This window comes from Octodon degus, unplaced genomic scaffold (genome assembly GCF_000260255.1).
Source record: "Octodon degus isolate 3935 unplaced genomic scaffold, OctDeg1.0 scaffold00248, whole genome shotgun sequence".
Lineage (NCBI taxonomy): Eukaryota > Metazoa > Chordata > Mammalia > Rodentia > Octodontidae > Octodon > Octodon degus.
The window spans coordinates 2466494-2482509 of record NW_004524824.1 but is presented as its reverse complement, the minus strand read 5'-3'; the positions used below and the strand labels follow the sequence as shown (position 1 = coordinate 2482509).

At 46.1% G+C, this 16016-nt stretch overlaps 1 protein-coding gene across 1 annotated transcript in view; it reads left to right on the top strand.

The window, feature by feature from the left end:
* The window catches only part of Parp8 (poly(ADP-ribose) polymerase family member 8), a 195422-nt gene that overhangs the window by 106914 nt on the left and 72492 nt on the right, over window positions 1-16016 (top strand). Inside the window, exons 5-9 of the mRNA XM_004646003.2 lie at window positions 5520-5557; window positions 9967-10056; window positions 10738-10808; window positions 11952-12029; window positions 12699-12793. Coding sequence (XP_004646060.2) covers window positions 5520-5557; window positions 9967-10056; window positions 10738-10808; window positions 11952-12029; window positions 12699-12793 — 372 coding nt within the window. The remainder of the gene's footprint in view (window positions 1-5519; window positions 5558-9966; window positions 10057-10737; window positions 10809-11951; window positions 12030-12698; window positions 12794-16016) is intronic.

Genomic DNA, 16016 nt, shown 5'->3' with positions numbered 1-16016 from the left:
TCCCTCCCTCCCTCCCTCCCTCCCTTCCTGTATTTACTACAGGGTCTACAGGATCTCACAACACAGATTGGACTCCTACTGAATCTGTTTTCAGCCTCCCAAGCGCTGGGATTACAGGTGTGCGCCCCAGGGGCGGGCCAGCCCGGCATGTCAGGGATCGAACCCTGGTCTCTGCGCCTGCCTAAGCAGGTGCTTTAGTCTGCTGAGCTATCTGGCAGGCCCATATTTGCTAGTTTCATGTCAGTTCCAAAAATTCTGAGCAGATTGGGAGGTGGAGCTTGTCAGGTGGAAAGCCCCACTTGACCCTGAGCTGCCCAGGCAGGCCCAGGCTGCGGTGCCAGCTGGCAGGCACCCGCCACCTCGCTCAACTCCAGCAGTTTCCAAAGAGTGTTCATGTGTCTGCGAACTTGGGACAGAGAACAAATCTGTCGGTTCTTAGCCCTTGTTAGCGGAAACAATGGAGTGGTAAGGGCTGAGCGGTGAGCCTAAACATAATGCTTTCTGGTGGTCAGTTAGAGGAGCCAGCAGACAGACCATTTGAACAGAGTGTAGGACCAGGTAAACCCTGATCACTCAGAGGCCTCCTCTGGACTCAGCTGCATGTTAGCTGTCCTCAGAGCCACAAGGAGAGAGAGAAAGGAGCCATGTTGTTTGGAAATTGAGGTTGGGGAAAGAATTTATAGTCCAGTTTCAAACTGTGGTTTTATTTTTAGGAAGCCCTAGCACAAAACACTGATTGGCTGACCTGTGTTCTTGATAACGCTCCCTAATGCACTTAGGATGTAGTATTCTCGAACATTCCAGACTCCTTTCCCTCAACAACAATTCAGAGTACCTCAGACTTCGCTTTCCCCTTAGATTCACCTCGTTTCAGATTGTAGTGCTTGATGTACCTTGTACAGCAGGACTGATGTTACCTTTAAAACTACTTACGTTTTGCTCTTTGCACTTGTTTTGGCCCTGCCTGTGAGATCCTCTAGTGTAATCACCCATGTCTGCTTGTACGATTTTTGTTCCCCTCAGAGCTCTGTAAACCACAGAGTGAGACTGATGAGGATTTCACAGCCCGGGTGGTTTTCTCTCTGCTTTCCTATCAAGAAGTTGCTGTAGCACAAGGCACCAATGAGTCATTTTGTAGGACTTTTGCTTTCTGTTTTTTATAAAAATTAGGTATGGTCATGAATATAGCAACATCTCTTAGCCATGAGCAGCAGTAAAGCAGGATCTTCGGTGTTAGCTGAGGTGGTGGAAAATGTAACATATTGTGTGTTTTGCTAATTGGTTTCCCCAAAGAATATTCATTGATTCAAAATTTCACTTCCATAAATTTTAATTGCTTGTACTGAGGCTGACAAAGTTCCTGAGCTCCTGCAGCTTTGTGTCTGTAATTGTCCTGCTAAGCCACTGAAACCATCAGAGAGAGAGACAGAGAGACAGAGAGACAGAGAGACAGAGAGAGAGAGAGAGAGAGAGAGAGAGAGAGAGACAGACATAGAGACAGACCTCTTCCCAGTGCCCCAGATCTGATGGGGCTCTAAGTTGGAGTCTGACTCCCATTTCTCTTGCTGAGACCTAACAGCCCCACTTTGTGAAGGTAGGCAAAGGAATACAGCCAGTCTTCACTTTAGTTTGAATGAAAATGGAGCCTCCTGCTGTCAAGACAGAGGCTGCTGGGAGTGAGCTCAGCTCAGAGCAGAGCATCTCTGGCAAGGTGCCAGCCTTCTGTCACACGGCATGGCCATGTCAGAAGCATCCCTGGCAGGCTTGGTCTTGGTTTACACAGGACGGTTCTGCTGCCTGCGTGAGAGAGTCATGGGAAGACACACAGAGGGTGGCGGAGTGTGTTTCCCCCGGCGTGGCTCCAGCCCTGGTGGGGCTTTGCAGCCTCCATTCATGTTCTTCCTGGGCTGGGCCGTGGCTGGGGCCCAGCATCACCGTGTGGCGCTGCCTTTCACGTCTGTCACAGCTTCCCACTGATGGCTGCTCCCTGTGTTTACTGTCATGATAGCTTCTGAATCTCATTTGTTACCTTTTTGCTGTAAATGTGGCTGACTCTACTACTTTTTTCACAATGTGAATTGTTCTTTAAATACTGAGATTTATACTCTGTGGATCCATTTTTGTGGTATTTATTTTAACAAATTTATTACAGTAAAAGACACTGGCATTAGTCCCTCTCAAAATACTCCTCACTTCGAATCTACTTACCCCTTTCTGACACTGTTGAGGTGACAACATCATAGAGATGGTAAAAGCCTAGTGGCTGCCTGGTGGCAGGAGGGCTAAGCATGTCGCTCAAGATGACGGGTCTTTGGGCCAGCACCTTGTGTCGCGGCTCTTGGCCGCGCTTGCGCGGTGCCTATGTGTGATCAGATGGCTGAGAGCCGCGCGGACCTTGCCACGGACGCCATTGTCCTGTCTCTGATGTTCTCCTGTTCGTGTGTGCTGTGTAAGCAGTGGGGGAGATGCAGTGAATGAAGGCCCGGGAGGCTTTCGCAGCGTCTTTGCAGCTTCCTGTGAATCTATACTACTGATAAATTAAAGTTAAAAGTTGTTCTGTTCTCCGTGTGCGTGCTCAGGTCCCTTTGTCTGCCCCATCGGCCCACCCTGGCGTGCTGTTGCTGTCCCATCAGTCACGAGCATTCAGCGCCCTCCTCTTTCCCTGCTTTGGGGTTATGGGACGTGGACGCAGTGTTTGAGTTATCCTGCGCCATTGGCATGCTGCGTGGGCTGATGGCGGGTGCACTGCTGCTCTGTGGAGAGCAGGGCTGCACTCCTGGCCTCCTGACCAGGCATTCTTTCCTGCTCACTTACTTGGTATTCCTTGCCTCTGGTTAAACTGTTGGCGAAGACCGAGCAGCCAGCCTGGGACGTGCCTGTGGATCTTGGGACCTGCGCCTGCCCGGGCCAGGTGGTGTGCGCCCCTACAGGCAGTCTCAGAGCCCCAAATTCTGCCCCCAGGGGCCACGGACAGCTTAGTGCCCTAGGGCCAAGGTGAGTCGGAGGCTTGGGTGGTGCTGCTGGGTGCTGTGCAGCCGCACTGCTAGGATGGTGGCTCTCTGATCTTGTGGTTCCCTCAGCTCCCGGAGCTGCCACTGCGGGGTTGCTACTTCGCACTGTACTGTCAGGTTTGCTTCCTGCACTGGCAGCACTGTTACTGGGGTGTGCACAGGGTTGTGACAGTCCCACCTTCCTTGTGACAAGCTGGCCTGAGTTCATTCTGTGCAGTGACCTCGGGGTCTGTTTCTTTAATCCTCCCAGGCTGTTGGCCTTACTTTCTTGGCTGTGTCTCCTCCGCATCTACAAGCAGCAGATGGTTGGTTGGATCTTACGTCTTGTCCTTACCCTTTTTGCCTGCCTTTTCTCCAGTCTGCACCCTTAGCATGTAATGCCTGTGTTGCTCTGCTTAAGTTCAGGCTTCCTGCACTCTTTGCTGTTTGTCCCTTCTGTTTTTTGTTCCTCAGAGCTCTGTTCTTTTGGGTTATATGTTCTGTTTTAAAATGATTTCGAGAATCCGTTTGGACTGGTGCTTTGGATTTTCCAGCACCTGTGTGTGCACCCTGTGCACGCGAGCCCGTGTGCCCTGGGGATTGTGCCGGCCTGCCCTGACTGGGTCATTGCTGTTTGTGGGGCTGACGTTGAGTTGTGCACACAATGCGTGAAGACCTTGCAGCTGCGCACGGTCGCTCACCTGCCCTTGTCATGGATCTCCAGTTACCGTGTGTTATGTTTGTGTACATTCTAAGTCCCAGAGTCTTTAAGTATCTTTAAAACCTGTATAGGAAAAGCAGATTTTGTTTGCAGTTCCTGGGGCCCGCCAGTGCTCTTGCATGTGTGTGTTTCCATCTGCTCCCACTCAGGTAGAACTCTGTTTAGGTTAAGGTACTGCAGGTCTGCTGTGGACAAATTTTAAAATCTTCCCTTATCCAAAAGTTTATTTCACCTTCATTTCTGATAGGCTTACAGGCAGGATCTAGAGGCCTCGGGTGAGAGTTACCTCACTCCCTTCATTCTAGGTAGCGTTAGTCTTACTATGGTCTCCTTGAGTGTAACGCCCACCCTCCACTTCTTTTGGAGCAATTATAAACTCTTTACCACTAACTTTGAGACTCTTCACCCTAGTTGGGAAATTCTCTGTCTTATACCTTTTTTTTTTAAATGCATTTTTTTCCTTTGACTTTTAAAAGGAATTATACACGTTTGCTTTTTGCTAGTGCCCTTTAATTCCCTGATGCTCTGTTCATTATTCACATCTTTAGATTGGATTCTCCTTTACATCTTAAAGCTTGCTTGGTTGTCTTTATGTCGCCATGAGTGAATTCCGTTGCTAGAGTCCTCTTCTGTTGGGTGTAGGTTTCCTGTGTGTACACGTAGCGGGATTTTTGAATTGTATTGCATTCCCTTTTAAATGATACTTAATGTAGACTATTGACTGCTCCTTCAAAGCAGAACTGATGGTTTTGTCTTAACAGGCAGGTGATTTTGCTGAACTCAGAGTAAGTTAGGCCTTGCTCTGGCTGCGTTCGCACAGCAGCTGAGTCTGGGCTCCTGCTGCACAATAGGTGACTGCCACAGAAGGATACAGACACAGGCCTGGCCTCGGAGGCGGCAACCTGGTCAGTGGGTCAGCGTGAAAAGCCCCTGCAGGTCTCGTGAGAATTTTCCAGAAACAGTGGAGTTACTGGTGAAGGAGTGTTAGGATTGTTGAAATGCCACTTAAAAATCATTTCTGAGACAACTCAATCCTTTTCAGAATTGAAGGTCATTTATTTGTGATGCCCGATTGATGATGAGTGTCTGCTGCACTTGGAGCACCCCTCACGCTTGTTAAGAATGGCTTTTGAAAGGATATCTCATTGTGGGGAAGAAGTATTAAATACCAAAAAATGAACGTTCAACCTTGCTGTTGTTTTTGATATTCAGAGACAGTGTCTTGCTATGTAGTCCAGGCTGACCTTGAACTTTCTGTGTAGCTGAGGGTGGCCTGGAACTCAGGACAATCCTCCTGGTTCGGCCTCCCAAGTGCTGGGATTACAGGCATGAGCCACCATGCCTGGCTGAATGTTTAACCTTTGAGTAAGCAAGGTGTGGTGGCACACACTTGGAATCCCAGCCCTTGGGAGGGTGAGGCAGGAGGACTGCTATGAGTTTGAGGCCACAAACAAAACGAAACTAAAACCTCAAACACCCTGCAAAACCAAATTTTTTTTAAAGTAATGCATTAAATGGGAGGAAATAGGAGTCTATAAATGATCAGAAGAGGAAATCTTAGTTATTGCTGAAATGAAGTTATCAACATCAAAAAATATCTTTCGAGAAAAGGTATTTTACAGCTGTTCCAGAAAGATCTACTTAGACTTATTGAAAGTGAATATTCAAGTTTTCTGTGTCAAATCACTAAGCTGTTTTAGTTATTACCCATTTACAGTTACATCTGTATATGTGAATGAGTGTCATGGGATTTTTTGTAAAAACATGACCACATTTGTACTAACTGAAGCCTTTTTCTATTTTAACAGTGTATCCTACTCAGTACACGTATCTGAAGATTATCCAGGTATGCTTTTTCAATTTTTTTATTATAAGTGTTCATCTCATTACTTGCAAATATGTTTTCCTTCTGGCTGAATACAACAGATACATATTGAGCAGAAGCGCTCTGCCAGCTGTGTGCAGGGCGCCTGCCTCACGGTGAGACGTGGCCCAGGGTCAGCGCCACTCCCAGGGATCCAGGGTGCGGGTGGCAGTGCCAGCCTCAGCGCTGCCCTCCCTCACTGCCATCAGGCGGATTTCTGAGCTTGACCTGTGACTTTGACACTTCGTTTGGTCTCGCATAACAGAAATCCACCCTGCTTTACTTGTTCCATCCCTTCTGTGTGCGTAGGTGCATATATACTTACATGTTTGAGTTCATTTTAAAAATAATCAGTTCACAATTTGATACGGGCATTTTGCCTTAAGCATTTAATCATTTTACACCTTAAAATAATCTTTCAAGCCATAAGCCTCCTTGCTGTTGCTTCGCTACGCAGCCATGCCTTCCTGCGAAACTCTCACACAGCTCTCTAATGGGATTGCCTTCCATTTACGTGCTCATGCTTAATAGTGATGTAGAGAAGTATTCCAGGAAGGCCTTGGTGGGAGCATGAAGACAAGAAATATTGCTGAGAAAATTATTTTTTGAGAGTGGTAATATCCCTCATTACTGGAAACTGTTCTTGATGCTGAGTGTTGGCTGTTTGCTTGGAAAATGAAAGCCCCATTATTTTTTATAAGTGATACTATGGCCTCCGCAAGGCGTCTTGTAGGGCTGTAGCCACAAGAGGTGCAGACCTCCATGGAGATGGTGCTGCTAACTCGGGCCACAGATCAGAGCCCACGGAGACCCCAAGCAGAGGTGTGGGGGCCGGGCCTTGGCTCCATTGCCTCAGGTGCAGCGCCCTCTCGCGGCCAGGAGCGGTAGTCAAGATTTTTCTCACCGGAAAGCCCAACTTGGAAATTTTTTTAAAAATTGAATTTTATTTATTTATTTATTTATTTGTGGAATCGGGGATTGAACTCAGACCTTTGCGCTTGTCAGGGAAGTGCTTATTCTACTGAGCCATCTCCCCGGCCCCATAAAAATTGAATTTTAAAATAAAGCATTGGTTATCTATCATTTGTGTCTTTTTAAAGAAACTGAATTCTCTCCTTGGAGGAAGGGTTTAGTGAACTTGCAGCATAATTCCATTTCCAAACACACAAGATGGGAGAGGCAAGTGTCCGGGCTGGAAATCTGAGGCACGGTTTTAATCTGGTTCCGCATCTGCAACCCCAGCGTGCCCTGCACGGGCCCGGGCTTCCACCTGTGTCCACAGGCGTTGCTCGCTTCCTCCTGCTTGCCAGCCCGCCTGACAGCACAGCAGGGGCCGTCGCGTCTCCTAAGGAGTAGTCGTCTGACAGCCCAGCAGGCTGCAGCTCAGTCCTGACCCTGCCGCCTCTGCACAGGGCGGTCCTGGGGCTGCTCCGCAGGCTTTGTTCAGAGGGATCAGAAATGCACTAAGACTTCCCATCAACAAGTATTAGTCCGTATTTGTGCTAAGAACAGTGATGAGGCTTGACTTTTTGGGTAGACAACTTTTTCCATAAATGTTCGCCCTCCCATTCCAATGCATATACTTCCGTAGCCTCCCAGAACCAGCTGGGATAATTTTTAACAGTGAATCTGGCAGTTGCCATCTTTGTTCCTTTTCTCAAAATTAATGTTCTTTTGGTTGCTTTCAGAATAAAAGAATTCTTTTTCCAGTGTACCTTTCCAAAACATTAATAGCAGTAAATCTTTATCAAATATCTGCTTGACATCTGTTATCATGTCTATTTTTCTTCTTTAAACAGTGAAGTGACAAATTATCATAGGGACCTTACTGTTGACTTACAAGGCTCACTCGTGCTTTGCCACACATGGTGGCATTCTAGGCGTCCTGCTGCTGACGGAACTAATCTGTGTGTTGGCCAGTGGACGGACGCCGCCTGAGCCTGGAGTCTTGTTTGGGATGGTTCTGGGGCAGCGGTCACATTTTTCTTGCACGGTTGTTACTGGGCTCTTATTTTCAGTTTTAATTATATTACAACATGTGTTATTCTTAAAAGTCACTACGTTCAAATTTTTAGCAACAAAACAAAACAGTGTTAGTCCTGGAACATTCTCAACAGAACCTAGATAGCGCCCAGTGCCAACGGGTTCACTCAGCTGCTGCCGTGATCCCAGCTGTATCCCTCTGTGCTCCGACCCACCTTCTCCTGCACGACACACATTTAATGTTCATGAGACCTGAATACTTGCATTTGTGGTATGTTAGGCCGAAAACAAATCAGGAGACCAATGGAGGGAGGTCTCAGACTGAACCCAGGACCTTCCCAAGAGTACGTACCAGCCCTTCTTGAATTCTGTTTCTATTTTGAGGCAGGGTCTCACTGAGTTGCTTGAGCTGGCCTTGAACTGGTGGTCCGTTCACATCAAGCCTCCCTGAGTGGTGGGTAACAGGCGAGTGCCCCTGGTGCGGTTCAGGCACGATTCTGATCTGTAGGGCTGTTCGCCCAATGCATGTCCTCCAGACTATCACCTCTCTGCCTGTGGTTCCAACTCTCTTCGTGGGTTCTGTGGAGTGAAGGTGTTTTTCTTCTGTGATGAATTGGAGAGAGTTTGTGTATTAGTTCATGTAAGACACTTTGAAAAGAAAGTATTTGTGGTTGAGCTGCTCGCTGTGCTAGTCCGTGTTTCGGTCTCGTCTCTGTCTCTGTCTCTCTTCCTGAGGTACTGGGGATTGAAACTAGTCTGTTTTCTTCTTAAGTGTATTGTTTTTCTTTGCTTGCCTCTTAAGGCTTTTTAAAATAAAATCTCCAGGATCTTGTGACACAGCGTGGAGCCATCTACTTTGGGGGCTGTTGTAGGTCTTTCCTTGTAGTCCTGGTCAGTCTTTTCCCCACACATAGCCGTAGTGCGCTTCGTAACAGCCTTCTCCTGATGTTGGCGCATGGAGTCCTCTGTGCTTAGCAGCAGGTACCTTTGAGCCAGGAGCCACTCTGCGGGAAGTGCCGGGCCCTCGGCCGCATGTGCATGAGTTGTCGGCCTCCTGGTCATGTACTGGAATCATATGTACAGTAAGGTGATACTAAGTCTGTTTTTTATCCCCGTTATGCCACTTGAGAAATGTCAATAGTTCATAACTTCTTTATTAGTGTTTGAAAGATGAAATACAGCAAAATCTGTGATTAACAGGTGCAGAGAATGCAGCCGTGATTTGTGTTACGTACAACTGACATACCCTGTTCCTTTTCCCCTTCCTAAAGAATGGCTGGAGCCTCTTGTCTGTTGAGTCTTGCAGTTGAGCTGTATCCTGCCATTTGCTTGTTCTCTGGCACTAAAAATAGTACAGAGATTTGTTTTTAGAAACAAAGTAATGAATTAGATATCTATCAATTAAAAGTCACATTTGCTCTGTGCTGACAATAGTATGAGAACGTGGTTCAGAAAGATTCTGACGTTCATTTGTTCAGTCATCGGAACACTAGGTAACGTTTTCATTACTTTCTTCTTTTTTCTGGTCTTTTTGAGACGGGGTTTCATATGCAGTTCAGGCTGGCCTTGAACTTGCTTTATAGTCCAGGCTGGCCTCAAATGCAGCACGATCTTCCTGCCTCAGCCTTTCAAGTGCTGGGATTATAGGCGTGCCCACCATGCCCATCCTTTGGAATTTTTTATGTTTTAGTTATCCCATTTAGTAAGTCACAGATGCATGCATTGTAGGACTACCGCTAGCAGATGTGGGCTAACAGCTGCCTCCGGGCGCTGCAGTCTTCAGCAGGAGACGTGGGCTAGGCAGCCTGGGTGCTCAGTTAGCTCACCGTATGCTTTAGCTCTCTGTGGGGAAGGTGCTAAATTTATAAAAGCGTTAGTCATTTGATGCTTTGTATGCAATTTACGTAGTACACATAGATGACTTAAGTTATGCAGGAATAATCATTGTGTGACCTTGCATCATTTAGAGCCAAGCAGGAGGACAACACAGAGGGTGCCGCGTCAGCCGAGGCTCTGGCTCACCTTCTGAGCGACCTGCTGCAGATCTTGATTTTACTGCACACAGTGCGTTAGCTCTCCCTCCGGTCACCAGCCGTGCTGCTGCAGTAGTGACATGGAGCAGCGTGCAGGGCAGCATGTCGGCGGCCGGTGGCCGAGCTGCAGGACACGACTGGCCTGAGTCTCTCTGAAGTTCACATTTCTCAGAGAGCCGCAGATATCTTCGACGAGGCCGTTTACAGTTAATCCACGTATAAAAGTGCAGTTTTCTTCTGCGTTTAGAGCAGCAGCATGTCCCTTCTGTCCTTTCTGAGAATTGGAGCCACAGCGATGTGGGTGGGACCTCGCTGCTCTTCATGAAGGCGGCCCTTTCTCACGTAGCTGTGCCTTCAATTTCCCGTTTCCTCCAGACAATACGTACGTGTCAAGCTCAGAAAATGACGAGGACGTGCTCGTCACCACAGAGCCGATTCCAGTCATTTTCCATAGAATCGCAACAGGTAAGAATAACACGGTATTTTCTTACCTCAGGCTTATTTTTCCAAATTGTATCAGCTTTGGGGTTTTTGTTTGTTTGGTTTTCTTTTTTAGTTTGTATTAAAAATACTTACCTTTAACTCCTCTAAGTCTGGTTTTCCATATCAACTTATCGTCTAAAATGCATGAAATTGTTGAAAAAATGTTTTTTGAAATGAATGTTTCACAGTACTTTTTAGAAACTTTGCTTAGGTGTATTATGTTGACAGTTTCTCTTGTAAAAAATTTCCCTCTTGGGGCGGGGAGATGGCTCAGGGGATTAAGCCCTTGCCTGGCAAGTGCAAGGGCCTGAGTTCAATCCCTGGTTCCGCAAAAAAAGAAAAGAAAAGAAAAGAAAAGAAAAATTACCTCTCATGGTGACACAGTTAACAACATGAAATCCATGCAGTGAAGATACCATGAAATTTATGGTGAAAGAAATCTGTAACTTCTAAGCTAGTTGGATCATCATTTTTATGCACAGTAAGAAGTCAGAACAGCTTGCATATTGTGTTTTTTTCCCAACCATAAAATTTGAAAACATACTTTAAACTCTTCCAATACAGGGAATAACCTAAAGTTTTTCTTAAATAAGGAAGTTTATTAACATTTGATTAAATAACTTAGCGAAAACTAAAATAATTTTTCCAATTTATACTTTTCAGAATTAAGAAAAACAAATGACATTAACTGTTGCTTATCCATAAAATCGAAATTGCAAAAGGAAAACGGGGAGGTATGTACGTTATATTCCTTACTTCGTGAGAATAGCGCGGTTATGTTTTGAATTTGCCCGGAGTCTGCAGCCGCCTTCTCCGTGCTGCACGCGGTAGCTGTGTGCGGCCCAAGAGACGTAAGTGTGTGCTAGGCCCTGGGAGGTGGGGGCCGGCCTCGCGTTAGCTTTGGGGGTAAGCTCCGCTCCCTGTGCAGTAACAGAAGCAGACAGACGCTTGGCTTAAATCTAAGTGAACCGCCCACGAAGTGTACTCTGTGCTTTCATCCAGTAATGCCGCAGAGGTGGAGCGCTTGTGTGTCTTCTTGTTAGTGACTGCACGTCGTGATCTCTTAACCAAAGCACAGTGAGGGCGGGCACCTAAGGTGTCTGCTCATTCACCGCTTTTCTTTTGAAAAATTCATTTTAAATTGATGAGTAAGTCCAGGCACATTGAGCCGGGTGAGTGCGGCGGCAGGGCTCCTTCCCTGAGCCGCTGTCCTTGGTGCTGCACCCTCCTTCCCCTGGGCTTCGGAGAACCACTGCCTGCACAGAACTGCTCCACCATGAATTTTCATTATTGCTACTTTGGACCCAGAACAGATGTGATTCAGCTCATTAAAAGCTTAAACTGCAAAGTAAATTTTATTAACTATACTTCTGAATTCAGAATAATAAATAATTTCCACATACTGGAAGTTCTATTCATAATATGACTCATATTTTCATAATTTGATTTTCATATTATTACATTCAAAGTTTCTTTTAGATTATTGTTTAGAGTTGGCAATGGAATTAAACAGTCTGAGATAAATAATGCTGAGGAACTTTTTAATAAAAATTGAATTAATATGAGCTTGCCAAATGTTTAATCAGCAGAGCTGAAGATGTAATTGATTATACATAGTTTTTATATGTATCAAATATTAATTTGAAAATACTAATTTCAGTGAGCAAAAACTTTAAAGAAATTTATTTGAATAATAAAACAAGCTGAGTGAATGACGTGAAGCTGTCACTGTCTTTTGTTTTGGGGTTGTACTTCACCAGGGACATTCTATATGTAAAGTCTGTACCTGCCCCCAGACTGGCCGCTTCCTACTCTATTTGCAAGAGAAAGCAAACTACTGGGGCAGTTAAGTTTGTCTTCTTACTCTGTTGTATTAGGAGTCAAGACAAAATAGTGCAGTGGAGGAAGATTCGGAAGGGGATAATGATTCCGAAGAGTTCTATTATGGAGGACAGGTAAGCAAACTCGTCTTTCAGATCTGTGGTGTCAGGTGAATTCAGACCCGCTGCCTGTGTCCAAGTGGGAATTTGTGCCCAAGGTAGGAGGCACAGGAGTAGGAGAGTGTTGTTTAATTAGCCAGAAAAATCTGTGTAACTTCTGTGTTCATTTTTCTACATACTCTCAGACATTAAGATCATTTTTAGAAATCTTTTTATTATGATTACTTACCTTCACATTGTCTTAAATCATTAGCGAGATTTTGCAGATAACATTTCATTCAAGAAGCTCTGCAGAGCCAAGTGTGTTGGTGCACGCCTGTGATCCCAGCACTCAGGAAGCTGAGACAGGAGGATCGATGGGAGTTCGAGATCATCCTGGGCTACAAAGTGAGCTTAAGGCCCGCCTGACCTGCATAGCAAGACCCTGTCTAGAAGTTCTGCAGAAAATGGGCCTTATAATTCACTGCTGTTAACACTTAACATTTCCTCAGCGTTCAAATTATCTGATTTTAGCCTTTAAAGTTAATGAATTATACTAGCCCAGGAACCTCAGTGGAAATACCACTGACCTGTCTCGGTCTTTAGGCGAAGCCCCGCACGTTCCCGGAAGCGCGCAGGGCCAGAGCTGCCCGCTGTTGCTTCTGCCCAGCGTTCTCCCCTAAGTCCCTGGCGAATCACTTCCAGGTCAGCTACGACGGTGAGCTGCACAAGCACCCTCAGCTGGAAGCAGATTTGTCTGCAGTGAGAGAGATTTATGGGCCGAACGCAGTTTCTCTCAGGTAAGGGAACACCTTTTGTGAATAAAAATTAATGAAACCTTTTTTTTTTTTTAATTTTTATTTGGTGGCACTGGGGATTGAAATCAGGGCCTTCTGCGTGTAAGGCAAGCACTAGAATTAAATTAGCCTAGCCTAGAGTTAAAGCAGTTTTTGGAGGTCACTTAGAGGAGCACGTGTTAGGCAGATTCTGGTGTGCGCGTGCTGGACGCTCGCGGCTGCTGTCGTGTGTGTGGCTCCCCTTCCGGACTGCCCCAAGGCCGTTCGTTGTGGGGCTTGGAGACATGCTAGTGCGCAGAGTGCCCTGAGTAATTACTGTAGTAGACCTGGCCAGCCGCTCCGTGCTGTTACTGTACATCCAGGCCACAGCCTGCCCTGCACACAGTAAGGTAAAGAACTTAAACCTCAGCTGTCCCTGCCACATGGCCGTCTGGTCTCCGAACCAGAAGACTCTGTAGCTCTGTAGAGCGTGTCAACAGTACTGTATTTTATTCTGCCCTTATGTTTAGTGATAAAATGTATTTACCATTTAGTCATTCAAAAGACCTTAGGATTCTTACTCACCTTTCCTTTTTCTCTTTCATGTAAGACAGAGACCCTTTTGTCGTTGAATTAGCTCGCAGGCAAGTGCTGTGGTGATGACCTCAGCTTCCTCCGACTCCTGCTGTGAGCTCAGGCCCCGCCCCCACCTGACCTCCTACTCAGGGTTCCTGTGGCAGGCTCCTGTGGCCAGGCTCCCTCCCGTGGCCAGGCTCCCGTGGCCCCTCCTGACCCAGCTCTCTGGTCTGGATGTTCCCCTCCAGTGCCCGCTCCTCCGCATCAGGGTCGGTGCCCTGCCTGGACTCCCTCCTGTTACTTTGAATCCCGGGCTCCCACACTTCCTGTCTCAGTTACTGCACAGCCTGTGGTTTTTCCTTATTGATTACGTGTCCTCTCTCGTTTGAATTTTATGCCTGTTAAGGCTTTTTCTTCATTTGGTTTCACTTTTAACCGTTCTCTTCTGACACTTAGCACAGCATGGGGATGCCATGAAACACAGGGTTCGTGGTTTCTTGATTCTTTCCATGGCAGTGTCTCTCAAGAGCGGAGCGCATCATTCTCTTCAGTGGGCATAACCAGATTTTGAGAGGGTGAACAGATATTTTTAATTGGGAGGTACCGCCTGGCTGTAACTTATAGCTGCCAAGTTCATTTAATTGCGGAAGCGTACCACACTACCAGCTGTAGCCTAAGTGAGCTGGGGTTGTGTCCCCATATCTTCTGTACCCACCGGACTTCTGTTGCAGAATCCAGGAGCTCAGGGACACCAGCCTGGAGCAAGGAGGGCTTATTTCCAGGACTTTACATGCGCAGTGACCCAGCAAGGGCTGGGCGTTTGGCTGAGGGGTTTGGCCTTTCGGACCTGGGGTGCAGGGCAGGCGGGGGCACAGAAGCAGGTGAGAGTGCAGACTATTCATAACAAACCCTGGAGAGAAGGCGGAGCTGGTGCATCCTGCGGGAACCAGATGACACCGACCCTGGTAAGGGGACACAGTTGTCTTGCTTCTCTGTGCCAGGACAAGGACTTCGAGCACAGGCGGGTGGAGGGCGTGTGAGGGCGACTGCTCTGTCCGTCACTCGTACGCGTGGAGCGTTTTGCAGATGAGCTGTTAAGTTGCATGTTCATGTCTGCTTGGCTGTAGGTGTGTGGCTGCTCAGTAGGGTCGCTCACGCGGACCAGCAGCACAGGCGCTAAGCAGCCCAGGGAGGCCGCTCCTTGCAGTGAGTGGGCTTTGTGTACATGCTCAAGTCTCTTAAGCTTAAGACAGTGATTTAACATCCTGCAAAAAGAAGAGGTTTTCCAGTGTCATAAAATGCTAAAACAGTGTAAAAGTCAAGGTTTTTTTTTTTTTTTTTTTTTTTTTTTTTTTTTTTTGTTTAAAGTATGTATTTTTGTTGTGGTACTCAGCGGATCATGGTAAGCCCTGTCTGTACAGATTGCTATTGTGCTTAAAAGTTTTCTCATTAAGCATTTCTATGTTGTCTAGGCTCTATTTGTCGCGTCGTGTTTATAGGAACTGTTTCCTCACCAAGCACTTGTTAAGCACCTATGGTGATTGGTATTAGAAGTTTCTACTATCTGCAGTATTACTGGTAATTACTAGAATTAAACTTAGATAAATGTGAGGAATATTAGTTAAATGAAGAACCTGCAGTCATAAAGGTCTGGATTCCTACCTTTCCTATTTTAGGTGTAACAGGTTTGATGTAGGCTGGCATGGATATGAGCCGTGTTTGTGCCTGCTCTAGATTTTCTCTAAACAGCTCTCATGGGGTAAAGGTGAATCATGGCGACAGTGGCTTGATTTACTTAAATAAAAATGAACTTACTTTCTAGACTCACATACTGGGAGTTTGACACATGGGGCAGCGGGGGAGTTAGGCCCGAGTCTTGGAATTGGCTTCCTTGCAAACTTCTAAGTCTGTTGGAAACAGGCTGTTCTAATTAGCTGTTCTTTTACTTAATTGAGGCTCATAAGAACTTAATGGACTTTGAAAAACAAAAGTAGCTCAGTGTGCACAATGCACTCTTTGGTGTCATGTTTTTGAAGGCAGAGTCTAATGAGAAAAGCAGCTAACCACATCTAAGGTTTTATTTATTTATTTATTTATTTATTTATTTTTAAGAGATGGGAATAATGAATTGCCTAGATTGAGGGGGAAACTCTTAAAAACAGGGTAAAAGAAAGTATAGAAAAAATGACAGGTGAAACGCTAATTATTATTTAAGCAGCCATGGAGCTTTCACTGGCCCTGTTACCCAGAAGCAAGGCAAGGGTGCTGTGGAGCCACACGTGTGCACGCTGGTGACAGCTTCAGTTTGTAGTTGTCTTTACACAGTTTGCATGAGTACATGTTTGCGGTGCACGGTGAAGGCGCACAGGGAGCTGGGGCGCGTCCCCTGTCCCCCCCACCTCAGGTGCCTTCTGGTTTGTGAGGGGCTCACCTCCTTGCTTCCCGTCCTCTTTATTGTGCTCTTACACTTTTTTATACTTTGGTTTTCTCATGTAAGCGAGGCCATGCAGAATTTAGCCTTCTGTATCTGATTTTATTTTATTTTTTTAAATTTTACTTATTTATTTATTGATTTTTAACAAAATCTCAAAACAAGATTTTAGGAGAGTAACAATGGTTAGTACATTGTGTATTGTTACTGCCAAAGTAGTTTCTCATATTACAAGATATA